Genomic DNA, 24,056 nt, shown 5'->3' with positions numbered 1-24,056 from the left:
TGGAGCAGAGGAAGGGTATCAGTATGACTTTCCATTTACCTGACTCTGGCTGTGTCTTATGAATTTAAAATGTACTTGCCTGTTATCTCTGTATTTGGGTGGCTGAGACAGGAGATCTCAGGTTCAAGGAGAACCTTAGCAAATAGGCTCTCATCAACCTAGCAACACCCTGTTTCCAAATAAGAATTGAAAAATTAGGCTTGGGTATATCTCGAAGTTAGAATGCCTCAGGGTTCAATCTGCAGTAGCATACAAAATGAAAATAAATTTAAATGTAGTATACTTTAGATTTAGGAAGTTGAAAATTGGAATTAGAACTCTCTTAAAAAAGAAGTGGGGGCTGCCAGGCGTGGTGGCACAGGCTTGTAATCCCCACGCTTGGGAGGCAGAGACAGGAGGATCATGCAGGTTTGAACCCAGCCGTGCTGGCTTAAGAGACCCTGTTTCCAAATAAAAACATAAAAAAACAGGTCTGGGAGTGTAGCCCGGAGGTAGAAGGGCTTCCAGGAACCCCAGTACCACCAAAAAAAAAAAACAAAAACCAAAAAACGGGATTTAAAATTTTATTTTTTGAGGTACTGGGGATGGAACCCAGGGGCATTCTAGCTCTGAGCTACACCCCCAGCCCTATTTTTTATTCTTTATTTTGAAACATGGTCTCACTGAGTTGCAGAGGGCCTTGTTGTTAGTAGCTGAGGCTGTCCACGAACCACGATCCTCTGGTCTCAGCCTCCTAAATGCTGGGATTGCAAGTGTGTTTCACCACACCCGGCTTCTTTTTTCTTTTGAAACAGGTGTTGCTAAGTTGTTGAGGCTGTCTTTGAACCTGTTTCTCTTGTCTCATGGTCCCAAGTACTCTTAAATTACAGGTGTGTGCCACCTGTGAGGACAGGCACATGTCACCAAGTGCAGCTCAAGCAAAAAAAATTATTTTGTGGTCTTCGGGATGGACGAACCTAGGGGCATTCTGCCTCTGAGCTACACCCCCAGCTCAATTTTTATTCTTTTATTTGGAAACAGGGTCTCACTAAGTTGCTGATGCTGGCTGTGAACCTGTGGTCCTCCTGTCTCAGCCTCCATAGTACTGGGATTACAAGTGTATTCTACCACGCCCAGCTTCTAGCTACAATTTTTAGCCCCTCTTTTTTTTTTGACTCAGCCAGTTTAATTAGCATATAGCAAATAAACTCTAGAAGGATTTTTTTTTTTTTGGTGGTACTGGGGAATGGAACCCAGGGACATTTTACCTTTGAGCCCCCCCCCCCCCCCAGCCCTGTTTTTTATTTCTTATTTTGAAACAGGGTCTCACTGAGTTGCATAGGGCCTCACTAAGTAGCTGAGGCTGGCTGTGAACCATGATCCTCCTGTCTCAGCCTCCCAAATGCTGGGATTACAAGTGTGCACCACCACGTCCGGCTTCTAGAAGATTTTATTACTTGGGCCGGGCGTGGTGGTGCATGCTTGTAATCCCCGCACTTGGGAGGCTGAGACAAGAGGATCATGCAGTATCAAAGTCAGCCTCCACTGGCTTAAGAGACCCTGTTTCCAAATAAAAAATATAAAATAAGTCTGGCATTGTAGCCCGGAGGAAGGCCCCTGGGTTCCATCCCCAGTACCACCAAAAAAAAAAAAAAAGATTTTATTACTAAAAAAATCTGATTCCAGCTGGGTGTGGTGATGCAATCTTGTAATCCCAGCATTTGGGAGGCCAGCCTCAGCTACTTAAGTGAAGCCCTTTGCAGCTCAGTTTAAAAATAAAGAATAAAAAATAGTGTAGGGGGTATACATTGGAGGTTGAATACCCCACCCAAAAGAAAATCTAATTTCAAGTAGTTCACTTGTAATATATTTGATTCATAGTTGCAAACTCCCTTATTTAAAGTAAAATCCAAGCTGGGTGTGGTGGTGCACACCGGTATTTTCAGTAATGTAGAGGCTGGGACAGGGAGGCTAGCAGACTCAAGGAGAACATCAGCAATTCAGCAAGACCCTCAGCAGTTTAGTGAGACCCTGTCTCAAAATGACTTATAAATAGGGCTGTGGGTGTGGTTCTTAGGTAGAATGCCCATAAATTGAATCCTCAGCATTATACCCACACACAAAGGTAAGAACCAGAAAGACCTTATTGGTGGTAATAAGAGAAAGATAGGTTGTAGCATTAGATTGTATAGGTTTGAATCCTGATTACTGGTACTGGGGGTGGAACCCAGGGGCCTTCTACCTCTGGTCTACACTCCTAGACCTATTTTATACTTTATTTGGAAACAGGGTCTCACTAAGTTGCTGAGAGCCTCACTAAGTAGCTGAGGCTGGCTTCGAACCTGCGCGATCCTCCTGTCTCAGCCTCCCAAGCGTTGGGATTACAAGCATGTGCCAACATGCCCAGCTTCAGGCAGTTTTTAAAAACCAGGCCTGTATTCGGGTGTGGTGGCGCACGCTTGTAATCCCATGCTTGGGAGGCTGAGACAGGAGGATCGCACAGGTTCGAAGCCAGCCTCAGCTGGCTTAAGAGATCCTGTTTCCGAATACAATATAAAATAGGTCTGGGAGTGTAGCCTGGAGGTAGAAGGCCCCTGGGTTCCATCCCCAGTACCACAAAAAAAGAAAAAAAAAGACCAGGCCTGTAAAATCTACATCAGAACATTAAACATTATTGTAAGGTTATTCATCTAGGGCACCTGTTTGACAGAATTTGTGGAACATTTTCAATGCTAAATAAAGGGTATATGTTGTATTTTCTGTTTACATTTGAAACATACATTTCAGTGTATTTTTAATATAACATTAGGGAAAGAGAACAGCCTCCGCGCTTTGCTCAGCCAGGGACGTTTGAGTTTGAATATGCATCTCGATGGAAGGCTTTGGATGAAATGGAAAAGCAGCAGCGTGAACAGGTTGATAGAAACATCAGAGAAGCCAAGGAGAAACTGGAGGCAGAAATGGAAGCAGCCAGGCATGAACACCAACTGATGTTGATGAGGCAAGGTAAAACAGGCTTTCTTACAGATATGGCATGACCTCTTCACATAATGAGGATTGAACCCAGAGGGAATTCTACTCTTAGCTGCCCCCAGCCCTGTTATTTATTTATTTATTTATTTTGTGTGTGGTACTAGGGATGGAACCCAGGGGAATTCTACCTATGAGCTACATCCCCAGCCCTATTCTTTTACTCTTTATTTTGAAAGGTCTCAGTTGCAAAGGATCTACTTCTTTAAGTAGCGGAGGCTATCCGCAAACTTCAGTCCTCCTGTCTCAGCCACCCGAGTACTGGGATTACAAGTTTGTGCCACCACCAACTTTTTAGAGGTTTATTTTTATGCCCACTGAAATGTATTCTTACAAGTCATTCTTAATTCATTTAGCTATAGTTGTAATTTGGCGTATTTAGAAATAAAAATTTCTCCTCAGAGAGAATTAAAAAAAATACCAGGAACATACAGATTTCATACAGGAACATACAGATTTCATAGTTCCTATCCAACATTCATGTGATTAGAATTAAGTATGTACATATATGTGTATGTATGTATGTATTTGTTTAATGGGGATGGAACCCAGGGCATTCTACTTCTGAGCTACATTTCAAGCCCCCACTTTTTTTTTTTTTTCAAGTCTGGGGATGGAACCCAGGGACATTCGACCTTCATGCTATACCCCCTGCCTTATTTTTTATTCTTTTAGTTTAAACAGGGTTTTACTAAGTTGTGGAGGGCCTCACTTAGTAGCTGAAGCTGTCTATGAACCACAGTCTTTCGGTCTCAGCCTCCCGAATGCTGGGATTACAAGCATGAGCCACCATGCCTGGCTTCTACCTAATTTTCATTCTTTAATTTTTAATTTTTTTGGTGGTATTGGGGGTGGAACCCCAGGGGCTCTTTTATTTCCGGACTATACTCTTAGACCTATTTTATAATTTATTTGGAAACAGGGTCTCACTAAGTTGCTGAGAGCCTTACTAAGTAGCTCAGGCTAGCTTTGAATCTTGCGATCCTCCTCTTTCAGCCCTCCAAGCGCTGGGATTACAAGTGTGTGCTACCACACCAGGACTCATTCTTTATTTTGAAATGGTCTCACTGAATTGCAGAGGGCCTCGCCAAGTAGCTGAGGCTGTCCATGAACCGTGATCCTCCTGCCTCAGCCTCTGAAATGCTGGGAGTACAAGCATGCACCACCACCACACCTAGCTGTGTATTCATTTTATTGTGGTACTAGGGATTGCACCCATGGAAATTTTACCTCCCAGCTACACCGATAGCCCTTTTATTTTTTATTTTTTTATATTTTATTGTATTAATTAATTATTTTTTTGCGTTACTATACTAGAAATGCCAACTGAGGTATTGTACCTCTGAGATATACCCCCAGCCCTATTTTTTAGTCTTTTTTTATGTATGTATTTATTTATTTTTGTGGTGCTGGGGGTGGAACCCAGGGGCTTTCTACCTCTGGGCTAGGGCTATACTCCCAGACCCGTTTTCTATTTTATTTGGAAACAGGGTCTCACTAAGTTGCTGAGAGCCTCACTAAGTAGCTGAGGCTGGCTTCAAACCTGTGGGATCCTCCTGTCTCAGCCTCCCAAGTGCAGGGATTACAATAGTGTACCACCACCCCCGGCTAGTCTTTTTTATTTTTGAAATAGAGACTCACTGAGTTGTGAAGGGCCTCTCTAAGTAGCTTGAACCACTATCCTCTGTTCTGTTTCCCGCTTCTCAAATGTTGGATTACAAGTGTGTGCCACCACGCCTTTTTATTTATTTATTTTTGGAAGTGATCTCGCTCATTTGCTAAGAGCCTCACTAAATTTTTGAGGCTGTACTGAGTCCTAGGGTCTTCTTGTGTCAGTTCCTAAGTACTGGAATTTAAGCCTGCACCACAACGCTCAGCTTCATTACTCTTTATTACATGATGAAAACTTTATAGGAATCATCCAGTTGGGGTGGCACATTCCTTACTCTTAGTACTTGGAGGCCCGAATCAGATAGTAAGGCAGGTTTAAGAAAAGCCTCGGAAATTTAGCAAGACCATAAGCAATTTAGTGAGGCCCTTTTTAAAAAAAATGAAGTAAGCCAGGCATGGTGTAGTGCACCCTTGTAATCCCAATATTTGGGAGGATGAGATGGGAGGATCGTGGTTTACAGACAACCTCAGCTACTTCGTTAGGCTTTTTGCAACTCATTGAGACCCTGTTTCAAAATAAAGATTTAAAAAATAGGGCTAAAGGCTGGAAGGTAGAATGCCCCTGGGTTCCATCCCCAGTACTGCAAAAAAAAAAAATTTGGGGAGAGTAGCTTTTTTCCCTAATACCATTAAAAAAAACTTCGATATATACAAGGAAAATGAAAACATTAATTTACATTCATTGTCTTAACAGATCTAATGAGACGACAAGAAGAACTCAGACGGTTAGAAGAACTCAGAAACCAAGAGCTGCAAAAACGAAAGCAAATACAATTGAGGTAAAAGATCAACATTGTAACATAAACATTCTTATATATGGTAGTCTTTGTGTGTGTGATTTTTTTTTTTTAATTATTTTGGTGGTACTGGGGGTGGAACCCAGGGGCTTTCTACCTCTGGGCTATACTCCCAGACCTATTTTATATTTTCTTTGGAAACAGGGTCTCACTAAGTTGCTGAGAGCCTCACTAAAGTAGCTGAGGCTGGCTTTGAACTGGTGCAATCCTCCTGTTTCAGGCTCCCAAGCATGCACCACCACGCCTGGCTTGTGTGTGTTAATAAGAAAATCCCCACCACCCATTGCAAATAAGTTGTACCATTTGGAAAATACCGGGGGGGAAAAAGAGTTGTTTTTTTCTGTACATATTTTATATTCTAGCATAACTTTTTGTTTCTTGGGATTTCTTGGCTGGCTACCTTATATTACATAAGAGGTTTAGGTAATACTGTAAGAATGTTCAGTGAGCTGGGCTTGGTGGTACATGGAGGTCCAAACAGGAGGATCCTCAGATCCTTAGGTATTTAAACCCTCTGCAACTTAGTAAAATCCTGTTTCAAAATGAAGAATAAAAATCAGGGCTGGAGAACTAGCTCAGAGGTAGAATGCCCAGTATTGCATAGGAAAAAAAAAAAAATCAGATTAATCAGGCCATTTTATCAGAAATAGATACATTTCTGGGTTGCTGTTAGGTTAAGAATGACTATGTAGCTGGGCGTGGTGGTGCATGCTTGTAATCCCCGCACTTGGGAGGCCGAGACAGGAGGATCGGGCAGATTCGAAGCCAGCCTCACCTGGCTTAAGAGACTCTGTTTCCAAATAAAATATAAAATAGGTCTGGGAATGTAGCCCGGAGGTAGAAGGCCCCTGGGTTCCATCATGCCCAGTACCACCGAAAAAAAAAATGACTATGCTTCTGATGATTATTTAAATATTTCTGTAAGTAGAATCCGTGGTAAAAATTGTATGAGCCTTAAAAATTAAAACCTACGGTAGACAACGGTGATAATCTACTTAAAATCTATTAACTTAGCTAGGCATGGTGGCACATGCCTATTATTATTCCAGTCCTTGGGAGACTGAAACAGAATTTGAGGTTCTAGGTCAGCAGGTTAGGGCTTTAGCAACCTAGAACCCGTGTGTGTGTGTGTGTGTGTGTGTGTGTGTGTGTGTGTGTGTGTGTGTGTATTGGGGATTGAACTCTGGGACCTGAAACCCCCCCCCCCACACACACACACCAAGCCCTTTATTCTTTAAAACGGGGCCTCACTAGGCTGTCTGCGAAAGGGTGATCTTCCTGTCTCAGCCTCCCAAGTGCTGGGATTATGAGCTTGTGCCATTATGCTCTGTTAGAATCTGTTTCAAAAACAAATAAGGGCTATGGATATAAAAAGCCTCTGGGTTCAGGACGGGTATGGTGGTGCACGCTTGTAATCCCAGCATTTGGGAGGCTGAGACTGGAGGATCACAATTCGCGGACAGCCTCAGCTACTTAGGCCCTCTGCAACTCAGTGAGACTTGGTTTCCAAATAAAGAATAACAAATAGGGCAGGGAACGTTCCATCCCCAGACCCGCCCAAAAAAAAAAAAAAAAAAGCCTCTGGGTTCAATCCTTTGTACTTCAAAAAATATATTTTTTGTGGTACCGAGGATTCAACCCAGGGGCTTTCTACCTCTTGTGCATACTCCCAGCCTAATTTTGCCGGTTTTCTTTCTTTTCTTTTCTTTTTTCTTTTTTTGGTGGGGGGAAATAGGAACCAGAAGCTTTTTTTCTTTTTGCCTCTGAGCTACAATCACAGCCCTGATTTTTATTTTGAAACAAGATCTCACTAGGTTGATGAGAGCCTTGTTGCTTTCTGAGGCTGTCTTCAAAACCTGAGATTCTGCTGTCCTAGTCTCTTAAGTGCTTTTATTATAGGCATGCACTATCATGCCTGGCTTATATTTTGTTTTGAAATAGTGTCTTGCTTGGTTGCTGAGAGTCCCACTAAATTGCTGAGGCTAGATTTGAACCTGCAATTCTCCTATTTCAGCTTCCCAAGTACTGGTTACAAGCATGTAACCAGTCTTCTATATATTATTGTTCCAGTCCTGCCTTATTTTTTGAATAATCGGAATCCAACATATAGTTAAGTGTGGTGGAGGACGCTTGTAATCCCAGCATTTGGGAGGCTGATACAGGAGGATCGCAGTTCATGGACTGCTTCAGCTACTTTTAGGCCCTTTGCAACTTAGTGAGACTCTGTTTCAAAATGGAGAATAAAGATAGGGCTGGAAGCCAGGCTGGTGGCGCATGCTTGTAATCCCCGCGCTTGGGAGGCAGAGACAGGAGTATCGCACGGGTTCGAAGCCAGCCTCAGCTACTTAGTGAGGCTCTCAGCAACCTAGTTAGACCCTGTTTCCAAATAAAATATAAAAAAGGTCTGGGAGTATAGCCCAGAGGTAGAAAGCCTCTGGGTTCCACCCCCAGTACCACCCAAAAAAAAAAAAAAAAAAAAAGGGCTGGAGGTGTAGCTCCGAGGTAGAGTGCCCCTGGCTTTTATCCCAGTAAACCCCCCCCCCCCAATTCAAATAGATTGTTGAAACAGAAAAATGTTATTTATTTATTTGTTTATTTATTTGGTCATCTGGGGAATGAACCCAGGAGCCTTTTACCTCTAAGCTACACTCCCAGATCTATTTTATATTTTATTTGGAAACAGGGTCTCACTAAGTTGCTGAGAGCCTCACTTAAGAGTTGAGGCTGGCTTTGAACCTGTGCAATCCTTCTGTCTCAGCCTTCCAAGTACTGGGAGTATAAGCATGCACCATCACATCCAGCTTTTTATTTTTTTGAAACAGGGTCTCACTGAATTGCAAAGGGTTTCACTGAATAGCTGAGGCTGTCTGAACCGTGATTCTCTTGTCTCAGCTTCCCAAATGCTGGGATTACAAGTGTGCGCCACCACACCTGGGAAATTCAGGTTTTAAAATTCTTATTGTCCTTTTTACATGTCTCCTGCATCTGCCCATATTATTTATTTGTATATTTATTTATTTTGGTGCTTGGAATTGAATCCAGAGGTATAGTGAATCTTTCATATATATGTTTATTTTGGTACTGGAAACTGAACCCCAGGGCATTCTATCTCTATGCATAGTTCTTTTTGTATATTTTGAAATAGAATCTCTCATGTTGCTGAGGGGTCTTGTAAGTTGCCGAGGCTGGCTCTAAATCTATGATCCTCCTGTCTTAGCTTTTCTAGTATTGGGATTACAGAGATGTGCCACTACATCCATCTTGCTTGAAGAGCTAATTGTGTTCTGTAAATATTTGCTGGGAAAGAGTAAGACAGTAAATATTTTAGTTTTTTTAGGTATTATGGTTTCTGTTTAAATTACTTTTGTTCCAGATAGTCTTAGATAGTATTTGTCCTATAAATTTTAATTTACAAGCCAGGTCTGGTGGTGCGTGCTTGTAATCCCAGTAACTTGTGAGGCCAAGACAGGAGGACCTGCAATTTACTGAAACTCTATTTCAAAATAAAAGAATAAAATGGGTCTGGCTCAGATGTACGGTGTCCCTAGGTTCCATTGCCAGTGCCAATATAAAATATATTTAATTTACAAAAGTAAGTTATGGGCTATTACCTGTTTCAGGAAATGTCCTCATTGGTTGGTCAAAATAGAGCAAAGCAAGGATGAAGTTTCTTTCTGCATCTATAGAATTTTTGCCTAGTTACTGTGGTCTTTTATTATGGCTTAATGCATGTAGATTTTTAGTATCTTAAAGAACTCTGCTGCCAGGCATGGTGGCGTACGCTTGTAATCCCCGCGCTTGGGAGGCTGAGACAGGAGGATTGCACAGGTTCGAAGCCAGCCTCAGCTACTTAGGCTCTCAGCAACTTAGCGAGACCCTATTTCCAAATAAAAAATATAAAATAGGTCTGGGAATATAGCCCGGAGGTATAAGGCCTCTAGGTTCCATCCTCAGAACCACAAAAAAAAAAAAAAGAAAAACTCTGCTATGCCACTAAGAAATCGTAGCCTTTTCTCTATAATAGAAGGTATAGTTTAGAGATTTATTTATATTATGTGGGGTGGTGGTGGCGGCGGTGGTGGTAGTGGTAGAGCTTTTTTTTTTATTCTTAATTTCTTGAATTTAAGGATAAACCTTGTGTGTCATTAGTTTTCTTGTTTTCCCTAATTGTTTCTTTAACTTATTTGTGTCTTGGAACCAAATAAAAGGAGCGTAAATGTAGGTGTCACAGTCAGTCATTAGTCACAAATTTTTTTTTTGGTACTGGGCATTCTATCTCTGAGTTACACCCCAGCCCTATTTTTAATTCTTTATTTTGAAATAGAGTCTCACTGAGTTGCAAAGGGACTCACTAAATAGCTGAGGCTGTCCACGAACTGTGATCCTTCTGTCTCAGCCTCCTAAATGCTGGGATTCCAAGCGTGCGCCACCCTGCCCAGCTCAGTCACAGATTTGTCATAATGTAATTTGTATAAATTTTATTTACATGAAATGAAGTACCTGATTTTGGCTAACATGTATATATAATGAAATTTTTATTTAAAAAAATTTTCAGACATGAAGAGGAGCACCGTCGCCGTGAGGAAGAAATGATGCGACATAGAGGACAAGAGGAGTTGAGGCGGCAGCAGGAAGGCTTGAAACCCAGTTACATGGAAAATGTGAGTACAGTGCTAGGTCACTAGGCAACTCTGCTGTCAGGTGGCTGATGTGTATTTGCCAATTTTTTGATTTGTGTTTCTATAATAGTACATTTTGTAATCTTTTTCGAAGTTGTCTTGATTGTGAAACTAGTGATTTTTTTCCTTCTATAGTTAGTAAATTAAAATTAGTTTGTAAAGGTAAACATTCATGTTCTTCCCAAAGGGATGTTATATATTTTTGTATTTTAGCTCACCTTATAAAAAATATACACTAGTAAATTAGGAATCTTGATATATACATCATTTCTACATGACTTATTTTCACCATATAGTGATATTCACAAGTCTTTATTTTGGAGAATTTTAGCCACATACTGGAGGAGACTACTAACATTCGTCATCTAGTGATAATAGTTATAAACACAGGGCTGATCCTTTTCATCTTTAAGTGTATATTTTCTTTCACATACTATTTTGTTGGAAATGCCTAAGTTCATAGAATTTAATTTATACTTTTCGGTATACATTTCTAAAAAGATGAGGACTGTTCCTCTTAAATACTTATAGCATATCTTAAAAATTGTCAGGTCTTTAATAGTAACTAGTTAAAGTTGAGTTTTGTACAGACATTACAAAGTTTCTTTTATAGTTCTTAATCGCCACATAATATATAATTTTAGTTTATATGTTTCCTCTCTCTTTTTTAAAGTATTAGGGATTGATCCTAGGGGCATTCTATGTCTGAGCTCAGCCCCTATTTTGTTTAATTATTTTTTGTGTATGTGGTACTGGGGATGGAACCCAGGGGCATTCTACCTTCAAGTGACACCCCAGCCCCATTTTTTTATGCTTTATTATGAAACAGGACCTCACTGACTTGGAAAGGGCCTAAGTAGCTAAGGCTGTACTTGAACCCTGATTCTCTTGTTTCAGCCTTCCAAATGCTGGGATTACAAGCATGCACCACTACTCCTGGCTCCAGTCCCATTTTTATTATTTATTTTGAAGCAGTATCTCACTAAGTTGCAGAAGGCCTTACTAAGTAGCCGAGGCTGTCCACAAAGGTACGATCCTCTTCCTGTCTCAGTCTCCCAAATACTGGGATTATAAGCATGCACCACTATGCCCAGCTTTCTCTCCTTTTTAAATTTTTTTATTATCACTTTTTTATTTTTTTAAGAGAAAGCTTCAAAGGATCCAGGCGTGGCTGAGACAGGATCTGGGTTTGGGGCTAATCTTGGCTACTTAGTGAGACTCTTTCCTCACCCCGCAACTTAGTGAGACCCTGTTTCAAAATACAGAATAAAAAATAAGGTGGGCCTGTAGCTTAGAGGTAGACTGCCCCTGAGTTCTATCCCTTGTACCACCAAAAAAACCAAAACAGAGCTTTTATAGTTTGTGGGGTTTTCTGATTATATACTTGTAATTTTCTTCCTTTTTAATTTTTTTTGTAGTACTTTGGATTGATCCCAGGAACATAACTACCTCTGAGCTAGAACCTCAGTTCTTTTTCATTTTCATTTTACTTGTTTATTTATTTAATTATTTATTTTTGGTACTGGGGATTGAACCCAAGGACATTCTACCTTCGAGCTACATCCCCAGCCCTATTTTTAATTTTTTTTTTTTGAAACTGGGAATCACTGAGTTGTAGACAGCTTCACTAAGTAGTTGAGACTGTCTGGGAACTCTGATCCTCCTATCTTAGCCTCCCAAATGCTGGAATTAAAAGTGTGCACCACCATGTCCCGCTTTCTATTTTTATTTTGAAATGGGTTCTCACTAGGTTGATTGAGATTCATAGTACTTGGCTGAGGCTGTCCTCAAACCTTTGATCCTCTTTTCTAGCCTCACAAGTACTTGAATAACAGGTATGTGCCACTATGCCCCATAGTAATGATATTTTAACACATTTCTTTATTCCTGAATTTCCTGATTACTGGCATTAGTTCAAAAGATTTGATCTGACCCATGCTTTTGTTTTTGGGAGACAGGATGGTGGGACTACTTCAGATATGTTAAAACCTACACATTCTTACCAATAACTCAGGAAGGCATATTATTGATCTTGAAAGAAGGGGTGTTTAAGTCATTCAGAAAAGTATCTTATTGTTTATCTGATGTAAATGTAACCTGTAAGTACTGGGATCATAGGTATGCCACCACACCTTGCCAAGCTTTTTTTTTTTTTAATTACACACAAGTAAAAATCAGTCCCAGGCCGGGCATGGTGGCCCACACTTGCCTCCAGCATTCAGGCAGAGAACAGAGGATCGCAGTTCGCGGACAGCCTCAACTACTTAGTGAGGCCCTCCGTCACTTAGTGAGACCCTGTTTCAAAATAAAGAATTAAAAAAACAGGGCAGTGGGTGTAGCTCGGAGGTCACATGTCCCTGGGTTTCATTCCCAGACCCAAAAAAAGAAAAAAAAGGCCCTGGGTTCCATCCCAGGTACCACACACACCAAAAAAAAAAAAAAAAAAAAAAAAAAAAAAATCAATTCCAGCCAGGTGTGATGGCACAAGCCTGTAATCCCAGGACTTCCTAGGCTCAGACAGGAGGATCACAAGGAGGATCACAAGTTTCAGATCAGTCTTAGCAACTTAAGGAGGCTCTCAGGATTTTAGCGAGACCCTTTTTCCAAATAAAAAATAAAATATTGCTGTAGCTCAGAGGTAGAATCCCCATGGGTTCCATCTCTGGTACCAAAAAAAAAAAAAAAAAAAAAGAACTCTTGTATAACAACAAAAGCTGTTTATCTTGCTATCAAGTAAACATTCTTAGGATGACAGTTGTTTTGGCATTTAAATTCAGTTAAAATCTTTTTTGTGTATCATGGTAAAAGTTTGATTTATTTTAATTTAAAATTGTATTGAAATAAGTTTTTGAAGCATTTTGATTTTGTGTTTAGTAATTTCTAAAATTAGTTTGCAATACTCATTTTCTTGTTTGATATTTAGCTGACACTGTAAACTGGTCTTTTGGTTGTTATATTTGAACATAAAGCAGTTGGATTTATCAATATGTAAATATCTTTTATATAAAAGAAAGTAATGTTTTAAAAATTTCAAAGCCCATATTTGCTAAGTAGCAAGTTTTGTAAAAATCTACTTGGAAACATGCTATATTTTGGAATTGAGTAACTGCAAATATTTATTTTAATTTCAAAACATTGTGCACTTAAAATTCTTAATGGGGGACCAGATTTTACCTATAACAAATGAGCTTTGTTTCGAAAATAGGTAATTTGTTGTCTCACAATATTATGTTGTTGGAAAAAGATAATGTATTTAAATATTACCTTTCTTTTAAGTTAGAAAATTTTGAGTTGCATAATTGAAACATCATAATTAATTTGGCTAGAGTTGAAGCCAGTAAACTCTATAGCATGGTATAACAGTATACTTTCATAGTATTTAATCACAGGTCTAAAGATGCTATTTATTATTTCAAAGGATTATTGATAAAATGAAGAAAATAGGGCACAAACCTTCTTTCAAAGGCTGAGGCAGAAGGATAGCTTATTGTCAGCCTAGGTACCATTGAAGACACAAGGCTTTCATCATTTTAGTATTACTTTTTTGTTCCTAACTTAATAATGCTTTCTGTTAATACCCAGGCCCTTTGTTGTGGCATATATTTGTAATCCCAGTACTTCGGAGGCTCAGACAGGAAGTTTGCAGGTTCTCTGCCAACCTCAGCTACTTAGTGAGGCCTTCTGCAACCTGTAAGAGCCAATTTAAAAAATAAAGAATAAAAACTAGGGCTGGGGCTGTAAGGTTGGAGGTACAATGCCTCTGGGTTCAATCCTCAGTACCAAAATATAAATAAAATATAAATGTAATCAAACAATAAAAGAAAAAAATACACACACAGACACACACATTTTTTTTTTTTTTTTTTTTTTTTTTTTTTTTTTTTTTGGTGGTACTGAGGTTCCTGGAACCTACTCCCAGACCTATTTTATATATTTTTTATTTGGAAACAGGGACTCTTAAGCCAGCAAGGCTGGCTCCGAACCAGCGCAATCCTCCTGTCTTTGCCTCCCAAGCATGGGGATTACAAGCGTGCATCACCACGCCTGGCTAAAAGAAATATTAATAAAATATATTAAACATCTTGACTATTTTGTGTTAAATTGAAAACACTCTATTACTAGGAATACATCCTTTAGACCCTGAGATAGGAGTATCTCAGGTTCTCAGGCAGCCATAGCAACTTGGTACGGCCCTCTAGAACTGAGACACTGTTTCAAAATCAAAATGAAAAAATAAGGAATAAGGCTGGGGGTGTAGCTCATATAAGTAGAATTCCCCTGTGTTCAATACCCAGTAAAAAACACACACACAAACACATACACATGCTACATTAAGATCTTTGAGTTATTCTTTTTTTACTTTGTTAATGATCATTGGAAAAATTGTTAAACTATTTTATTTCTTGTTTTTGTGTCTGTTTTCTGCTTTTTAAAGCTTTTTAATTAGGCCCTCTCATGTGCTTTCTCTTTTTTCACTATTTAGTTTAAAGGGAGGCGTCAAATGGTAAGTGTTCAGGTTACCCAGTAATAAAAGTGAAGTAAACTTCTTTGGTTAGTTTTTAAGAGATGTGATCTTTCAAATCTTTTCTTTTTTTCTTTTCTTTTCTTTTCTTTTCTTTTCTTTTCTTTTCTTTTCTTTTCTTTTTTTTTTGGTGCTAGGGATTGAGCCCAGAGGCATTCTACCTCAGAGCAACACCCCCAGTCCTTTTTTATTTTTATTAAAAAAAAAATTTTTTTTTTATTTGCGGCGATGGAACCCAGGGAGCATTCAACTTCCGAGCTACACCCCCAACCCTATTTTGTTTATTTTTTATTTCGAAACAGGGTGTCACTGAGTTGTGAAGGGCCTAGTTAAGTAGCTGAGGCTATCTGCAAACTGTAATCCTCCTGTCTCTTAGCTTCCCAAATGCTGGGATTACATGCATGTGCCACCAAGCCTTGCTCCCTTTTTTATTTTATTTTATTTTTTATTTTGACACATGGTCTCACTTGGTTGCTTAGAGCCTTACTAAGTTGCTGAGGCTGCTCTCAAACCTTCAGTTCTCAGCTTCTCAGGTACTGGGATTACGGGTATGTACCACCAGGCTTGGCTAGAATATATCTCTGTAAGACTAAGAACAAGCTGGGTGTGGTGGCACATGCTTTTAATTCTAGTACTTGGAGGCTGAGAGACAGGAGGATTGCAGGTTTGCGACCAGCCTCAGCTGCTTAGACCCCGGCCCCCCCCACCACTTAAACCGTTTCCAAATAAAATAAAATTGGACTGGGGGTGTAGCTCAGAGTTAGAATGCCTCAGGGTTTAATCTCCTGTGCCAAAAATAAGAAAAAAAATACTGAGGTGATGGTGTGGTGTATACCTGTAATCCCAGTACTTGGGAGGATGAAACAGGAGGATCACAGGTTCGCCTGAATCAGCCTGAGCAACTTCATGAGACTTTCAGTAACTTTAGGTATATGCTGTTTCCAAATTAAAATTAAAATAAATGCTTTTGGTGTAGCCTAGAGGTAGAAGGTCCGTGGGTTCCATTCATAATTCCACCAAAAAAATATAAAGTTTATTAATGTAGTAAAATATGAAGGAAAACACATCTGGTCATATTTTTCTTGGTTAGCCTTCAGTTTGAAAATTTTCTAGCAAACAATAATATATAGAGTTTGAAGATTTAAGTCAAATATCTCATCAGTTTTAAGTTGGCATTCTCATTTGATCTTATATCTTTTTAGAAAAAGTCAAGCTGTTTGATAATTGCTGTTTATTATGAATCAAACATTTTTCTCTCTTGCAGAAAAAAAAAGTCTTTGAGTACCTTAAGAATGTGTACATTTTTATTTTGTCTTAATTACTTTTTTCGTTTATCATAATATAGGGTGTATTTACCTATTGTATAGGCTTTGTATTTATTGAGTCTATCAGTTTGGGTTTATCTTTATTATAATGCAGGGGTATTGCTTATTGTCGATTAGTAAGTTAATTTTCTGCCCTCACAATTTTATAGCATTTGAACAAGTTGCAGTTATATTACAGAAAAAATGATAATTTTAATTAGTTTCCTTTGTGATTGATAATTGTGTTTATTATTATCCCAGTCCATTTTCTGTTGTATTTAATAGTAATTTAAATATATACTCTAAAATCTCAGTCTCTATTTGTGAAAAAAAATTTATACTAATGTAATGGCAGATTTCAGTTTGAAATTTTTAAATTGTAGTTTCCTTTGTTAAATAGTGCATTTTGGGAAAATGTTAATGGCCATAAAAATATCCAGATGTCAGTATTATTTCAGATTTAGCAATTGTATCCTGTAGTTACAAAATACTTTGCTTAGGGAAGTTGGGGCCGTCTTTAAGTTGGATGTTTGTAGTTTTTGACCTTGAGAAGTCTTTTTTTATGGTTTGCTAAATAATAATGTTTTTCCTCATGAAACTTTTAAAGACAGGTTTTAAATATCTTGTATTAAATATATATCTGATTTGATATTAACATTTCTGGTCTCAGATACATAGGTGGAAATAGCTCTGGATGCTTAATGCATGCACATAATCTTGGGAAGTAAAGGTATCTTATATATTAAAGCAATGGTTTGATCCCATGGTGTTCCTTGGTGAATGTGTTGCATTGCAGTACCCTGGGTCTATGAAGTAATGAGACCAGAAACATTCAGATAATATATCTGGAGCCCTCATGTAGATTAGTTGGCAGAGCATTTGCTTAGCTTGCACAAGGCCCAGGTTCCAACTCCAGCACCAAAATAAGAAGAAAATAAACTATATCTGGAGACTGCTGTTTTTAAGCCTCTTCTGAGGGCAATCCACTACCCCCCCCCCCAAGTATTGGAGATTGAACCCAAGGGCATTCTACCTCCAACTTAAAGCCTCAGCTCTATTTTCTTTTCTTTCTTTCCTTTTTTTTTTTGGTGGTACTGGATATGGAACTTAGGGGCATTCTACCTCTGAGCTACACTCCAACCCTATTTTTTTATTCTTTATTTTGAAACAGGGACTCACTGAGTTACTGAGTTGCATTGGGCCTCAGTAACTGAGGCTGGCTGCAAAGTATGATCCTCTTGTTTCAGCCTCCCAGTGCTGGGATTAGAAGCGTGTACCACCAAAATGCCTGACTCTCTATTTTTTTATCTTTTTTTTTTTTTTTTTTTTTTTTGATGGTACTGGGTATGAAACTCCGGGGCCTTCAACTTCTAGGCTATACCTCAGTAAGACCCTGGAAACAGGGTCTTACTAAGTTCTTGAGAATCTCACTAAAGAGCTGAGGTGTCTTTAAACCTGCACAATCCTCCTGTCTCAGCCTCCTAAGTACTCGGATTACAAGTGTATTACAATGCCTGGCTTATTTTTTTATTTTTGAAACAGGGTCTCACTAGGTTGCTGAGGGCTGGCCTCACTAAGTAGCTGAGGCTGGGTGCAAACCTGTGATCCTCCTATCTCAGCCTCTCAAATACTGGGATTACAAGTGTAGAACACTTGTAAAAAAAACAGCTATGACAGTGTTTTTTTTCCCCAAAAACTCAGGAATCTTAAAAAATGTGGATCCTGGCTAGGTATGGCACACCTGTGATACTATCATCTTTATTGGCTGAGGTAGAAACACCATAAGTTCAAGCCCAGCTAGTGAGGCTCTGTCTCAAAAAATAAAAAGATCTACCTATATAGCTCAGTAGTGGAGTATTGTTGGGCTCAGAACAGACCAAGACCAAAACCAAAGCAACAACAAAAAAAACCCCTGTAGATCTCATAGGCCTTGAACTTAGAAATTGATTTTGAGATAGTGCCCACTGGTAGCTTTTTTTTTTTTTTTTTTAACTAAATTTAGTAGTTCTTAAACTTGTAACAGTCAGTAGATCTGAAAATTATGCAACTTGCTAAATTTTTTTGTAATGCTTTTTTTCCCTTAGAGGCTGACTTGAGAAGACTAAAATCCTGGTCCTTTACCACAAGTGTTTGCTGAGCCCTGATCTATAGCTAGCCTAAGAAGCGCAGGACAGGCTGGGCGTGGTTTTACAAGTACTTACAAGCCCAGTATTTAGGAAGCTGATACAGGAGGATCGGGATTTCAGAGCCAGCCTCAGCTACTTAGGCCCTCCATAACCTAGTGAGACCCTGTTTCAAAATAAAGCATAGAAATTATGGCTGTGGATTTAGCCCAACTCTTGTGGTCAATCCTCAGTACATAACACACGCACGCACACGTGCGCGCTATCTCTAAAAGGGGACTCATGTTAGCCAAACCGAGTTTGTGAAGTGTAATGCAAATTAATTAATTTGTATGTTCTTTTCCAGTGCTTTTAGAAGGCTTACTGAGCAGACCATCTCATATCCTAAACCCAAAGTTCCTGAGGAATCCAAATTAGTGTTCTGAAGGTTCACTGGTAGTATTGGTTATAAATCAGACCAAAAATTATGGAAGAACTGGTAAAGTGTTTTATCCCAATTTGGACAAACTTATTTCTCAGAGTTTGAAGTCTTAGTAGCTTTAGTCGACAGGTATAAAATGTGATTCTCCCAGATGTGTGACTACCCCTACATCCTCTTGGTCAGTAGTGTCAAATGTTGCCCCTTATTTAACCAGTTACTTTATTTTGTCAATCTTTTTTCCTGCTGCTTAGATGGGCATTGTTTACCTTATTCAGCTCTTGAGTTAATTATAACCGAAGTTTGTGACATGTACAAGACTCAAAATAGACAACAATAAAATTTCTTAGTTGATGCTGGCAGAGTAACAATCCTATTGTTTCTTACTAATGTTTAGGTACAAGTTTATTTTCTTAGGTGTTTTATGAAATTTTGAGATCAGAATGTGCAAGTTTGTGATTTTTACATGACAACTCATTTTTTAAGTTCTTTATTTCTAATAAGCAATTTGGTTGGTGGTGGAAGATTTCATTAGAGGCATCAAAAGCATCTAGGTATGCAAGCAAAGGACATCTGTTTCAAGGCACTTTATGGCCTTTTCATCATTCTGTGGAAATAGTTGAATTCAGTGCTATAAGACTTGCTTGCTGAGAGTTACCTTTGCTGATGTATGTGGCCCATCTATACTGGTTTGAATGTGTTGGGGAATATCAGAATGGATAATAACAGAAATAGTGTGTTGGCCCCACAGGCATTGTTCTAGTTGTGACCAGTTCTTGATGTGTTTTCATTTGTGTATTCATTAAAACAATTGTGTTAATATAAGCCAAAGATTTTTCTGAAAATTTTGTGATGGTATGTAATTTGAAATTGACTTTTGTTGTGAAAACATAACTATATAATTATAATTATACATTCTTGGAAAAGATCTTTAGGATTTTTGTAATCTGGGTATTTGTTGAAGGGTTATCAGTTGCAAGTAGATAATGAATTGTTTGAACACTTCTGAGGATTATTCAGTACATTTAATAATATCAAATCATATGTACAAAAAACTTAAAAGTTCTTATCCAAATTGGGACAAATATAACTGGGCATAGAGGTGCACACACGTGATCTATGTACGTGGGAGGTTGAGACAGGATAATTGCAGGTTGGATGCCAGCCTCAGCAATTTCTTGTGGCCCTCAGTAACTTTGGGAGACTTTGTTTCAAGACAAAAAATAAAACAGGGCTGAGGTGTAGCTCAGAGGTAGAATGTCCATGGGTTCAATCCCTAGTACTGCAAAAATAGTTCCATCTGTTTTTATCTTTCCCTCCCTCCTCTATGTGTGTGTGATACTGGGAATCAAACCTGAGGCCTTGCACATGCTATGCAAATAAGCATTCTATCGCTGAGTGACAGTCTCTGTTTTTTCAAATATTATTTTGATTTTGGTGATTTATGCTTGTAATTTCAGTAATTGAGAGGCTTAGGAGGATCACCAGTTTGAGGACAACCTCAGCAATGTAGCAAGACTCAGCAACCCAATGAGAACCTGTTTCAAAACAAAAATATAAAAAGCTGGTGATGTAGCTCAGAGGTAGAATGTGCCTCTGGGTTCACTTCCCAGTATTACATATATCATGTATAAAAAAAATAAACTTGATACATAGTCTAAATTGCCCAGACTTTCCTCATATTTGTATAGTAAAATGGTTAATTTTCCTGCCTCAGCCTCCCAAGAATTAATAGGTGTATGTCACTAGGCCTGGCCAAAATTATTATTATTATTTTTTTTTTTGGTGGTACTGGGGATGGGACCCAAGGGACTTCTACCTCCGGACTACTCCCCCAGACCTGTTTTATAATTTTTATTTGGAAACAGGGTCTCTTAAGCCAGCACGGCTGGCTTCAAACCTGCGCGATCCTCCTGTCTCTGCCTCCCAAGTGCAGGGATTACAAACATGCACCACCAGGCTCGGCTATTTTTATTTTTCTATTTTTTTGTTTTGTTTGTTTTTTGCTTTTTTGGTGGTACTGGGGATGGAACCCAGGGGCCTTCTACCTCTGGGATACACTCCAAGACCTATTTTATATTTTATTTGGAAACAGGGTATCTTAAGCCTCCCAAGCACGGGGATTACAAGCATGCGCTACCACACCCGGCTTTTATTTAATTTTTGTGGTACTGGGGTTCGTGGAAACCCTTATACCTCCGGACTACAGTCCCAGACCTATTTTATACTTTTTATTTGGAAACAGGGTCTCTTAAGCCAGCACGGCTGGCTTCAAACCTGCGCGATCCTCCTGTCTCTGCCTCCCAAGCGGGCGGGCGGGGGTGGGGGGATTCCAAGCGTGCGCCACCATACCCGGCTGTTTTTATTATTTTGAAACAGGGTTTCACTGAGTTGCGAAATACCTTGCTAAATACCTGGGCTGTCTGCAGACCGTGATCTTCTGGTCTCAAATTACGAATGCTGGGATTAGAAGTGTGTGTCACTACGTCCGGCTTCTTCATTTTTATTTTTTATTAAAAATTTTTTTGTGTGTGTGGTACTGGGGTTTGGAACCCAGGGGCTTTCTACCTCTCGGCTATACTCCCAGACCTATTTTATATTTTATTTGGAAACAGGATCTCACTATGTTGCTGAGAGCCTCACTAAGTAGCTGAGGCAGGCTTTGAACCTGTGCGATCCTCCTGTCTCAGCCTCCCAAGCACAGGGATTACAAGCGTGTGCCACCAATCCTGGCTTCCTTTTAATTTTAATATGTTTTTTAAGTTTTATCTCGACCTTAAGGTTTGAATACCTAGGGACATTTTACTTATGAGCTGCACCCTCAGCCCCCTTTATTTGGTAGTGCTGGGGATAGAATTCGGGGATTTCTAACTTCTAACTACACCAGATTGATTTTTGTTTTTTTCTCTGGAAACAGGGTTGTCACTACCTTGCTGAGGCTGGCTTTGAATCTTCAATTCTCCTGTCTTGGCCTCCCAGTTACTAGGAACAACAATCACATGTTACCACCCTGGTTCATCTTTTTGTTTTTTATTTTGAAAGTCACCCTGTGTTCCTGAGGCTGGCCTTGAACCTGTGATCCTCTTGTCTCAGCTTCCCAACTACTGGGATTACAGCCATACACCAACATGCCATGGCTATAAGTATTTATCATGTCATATTTAATAATTTTTTACTTTGTTGTCCACTAATTGTGTTCTTTGAACACCTTTTTTTTTTTTTTTTTTTTCCTTCTGGTGCTAGGGATGGAACCCAGTGGCATTCTGCCTCTAAGCTGTATCCCCAGCCCCACTTTTTATTCTTTATTTTTTTATCAGTGTCTTCTTAATTTGCAAAGGGCGTTATCAAGTAGCTGAGGCTGTCCGTGAACTGTGATCCTCCTGTTTCTCAGCCTCCCAAATGCTGAGATCACAAGCTTGTGCCACCACGCCTAGCTCTCTCTTGAGTACTTTTGAAGTCAGAAATTATATATTTGTCATATTTCTTTAGCTGTGAGAGAATTAAGTATTTTGTTAGAGGTCTTGTTTTTCAAATGCTTGACTTTCAATTGTGATTTTTATTATTTTCCGCCCACCATACCTTGATATTTATTGAATGTTAATTTCTTGAGTGTTAAAATACTTAGTACTTTGGAAAACATGGGCAGCATTGTACAACTATTGATGTATTTCTTTCTTTTTTTCTTTTTTTGTGGTACTGGGGATGGAAACCAGGGACCTTCTACCTCCAGGCTACACTCCAGACCTATTTTATATTTTATTTGGAAACAGGGTCTCACTAAGTTGCTGAGAGCCTCACTAAATAACTGAGGCTGGCTTCGAACCTATGTGATCCTCCTGTCTCAGCCTCATAAGTACTGAGATTATAAGCGTGTGCCACTATGCCTGGCTTCTATTGATGTATTTCTATAGATTTCATGATGGAATCACATAATGAGTGAGTGTGTGTGTGTGTGTGTGTGTGTGTGTGTGTGTGTGTAAGTGTAATTGGGGTTGGAACCCAGGGGCTTTTCTACCTCTGGGCTATACTCCCAGACCTATTTTATACTTTATTTGGAAACATGGTCTCACTAAGTTGTTGAGAACCTCACTAAGTAGCTGAGGCTGGCTTCGAATCTGTTGCCTCCCAAGCGCTGGGATTACAAGCCTACGCCATCAGGCCTGGCTCATAATGAGAATAACAGTCCAAGTATTCAACCTGTTTTTTTTGTGTGCTTCAATTTCAATACACCTAACTTTTGAATATGGGGATCTTTCTTGAATATTATTTCAGAGAGTTAGAATTAAAGGAAGACTCAGGTTTCCACTTAGGGAAAAAAAATTGTTTACTGTTTATCTCTTTTCAAAACATAGTTCTCAGCATCATAGATGATACACAGAATATTGGAGGAATTTAGGTGTGGGTTACTCAGTGTGGGCAGATATAGTTGTTTCTAAGATGTTAAGAGAAAAGCTATTTGGAAGTGTGAATTATTATGTTTTTGCCTGTCTGGGGGTGGAACCCAGGGGCATTCGACCTCCGAGCTACACCTCCTGCCCTATTTTTTATTCTTTATTTTGAAACCGGGTCTCACTGAGTTGCAGAGGGCCTCACTAAGTAGCTGAGGCTGTCTGTGAACCGTGATCCTTTGGTCTCAGCCTCCTGAATGCTGGGATTATAAGCATGTGTCACCACGCCTGGCTGTGAATTATTGTTGAATGGTCTTGGTCCTCATGTAAAACTTAGTTTGGGTGTCTCCATCCTCCTCTAAACTTGATATGATTGGTTTATTATTCTGTATGATAGGTATACCTTATGTATTTTCATTTGAAATGGTAAGTTCTAAAAATTTCTGGTTTAGAATTGTAAACATTTAGTCGGATGTGGTGGCACACGCTTGTAATCTCAGCATTTGGGAGGCTGAGATTTGAGGATGTGGTTCGTGGAGAGCCTGAACTACTTACTGAGGTCCTTTACAAATCACTGAGACCCTGTTTCAAAATAAAGAATAAAAAATAGGGCTGGGGATGTAGCTCGGAGTTAAGATGCCTTTGGGTTCCATCCCCAATACTGCCCCCCTCCAAAAAAAATATTGTAATCTGGGCTTGGTGGTGCACACTTGTAATTCCAGTATTTGGGAGGCTGAGACTGGAGGATCACCGTTTGTGGGCATCCTTAGCTACTTAGGTCCTTTGCAAATCAGTGAGACCCTGTTTCAAAATAAAGATTTAAAAAAAAATGGGGCTTAGGATATAACTTGGTGGTGGAATGCCCCTGGGTTCCATTCCCAGTACCGCCCAAAAAAAAAAAAAAAAAAAAAAGTTGCCTAGAATTGTAAAATTTATTTTAAAGAACTAGAGGGGTGTCAAGATTGGTGAATAGAAATTAAGCTAAACATATTTTTAAATCTCTAATGTGATCAATGTAACTAATAATTTCAATTAGGTACTTTAAATTAATTTTTTTTTGTTTGGAGGTACTGGGGTTCCTGGAAACCCTTCTACTTCCGGGCTACATTCCCACATCTATTTTATACTTCTTTTTATTTGGAAAC

At 39.2% G+C, this 24,056-nt stretch overlaps 1 protein-coding gene across 2 annotated transcripts in view; it reads left to right on the top strand.

Annotated features, from left to right (window-relative positions):
* Positions 1–24,056, top strand: part of PSPC1 (paraspeckle component 1) — a gene marked incomplete at both ends in the record, with an annotated part of 56,170 nt that overhangs the window by 10,083 nt on the left and 22,031 nt on the right. Inside the window, 4 exons of one of the 2 annotated variants that reach the window (XM_080690012.1) lie at positions 2,789–2,985; positions 5,375–5,459; positions 10,033–10,138; positions 23,309–23,341. In XM_080690012.1, the coding sequence (XP_080546138.1) occupies positions 2,789–2,985; positions 5,375–5,459; positions 10,033–10,138; positions 23,309–23,341 (421 nt within the window). Of the gene's footprint in view, positions 1–2,788; positions 2,986–5,374; positions 5,460–10,032; positions 10,139–23,308; positions 23,342–24,056 lie in introns of those variants that run through there. The other variant, XM_080690011.1, reaches the window with a different exon arrangement.

This window comes from Muscardinus avellanarius (genome assembly GCF_963383645.1).
Source record: "Muscardinus avellanarius genome assembly, chromosome: 2".
Taxonomy (NCBI): domain Eukaryota; kingdom Metazoa; phylum Chordata; class Mammalia; order Rodentia; family Gliridae; genus Muscardinus; species Muscardinus avellanarius.
The sequence above is the reverse complement of the archived record's forward strand: the minus strand, read 5'-3'. Positions and strand labels throughout refer to the sequence as shown.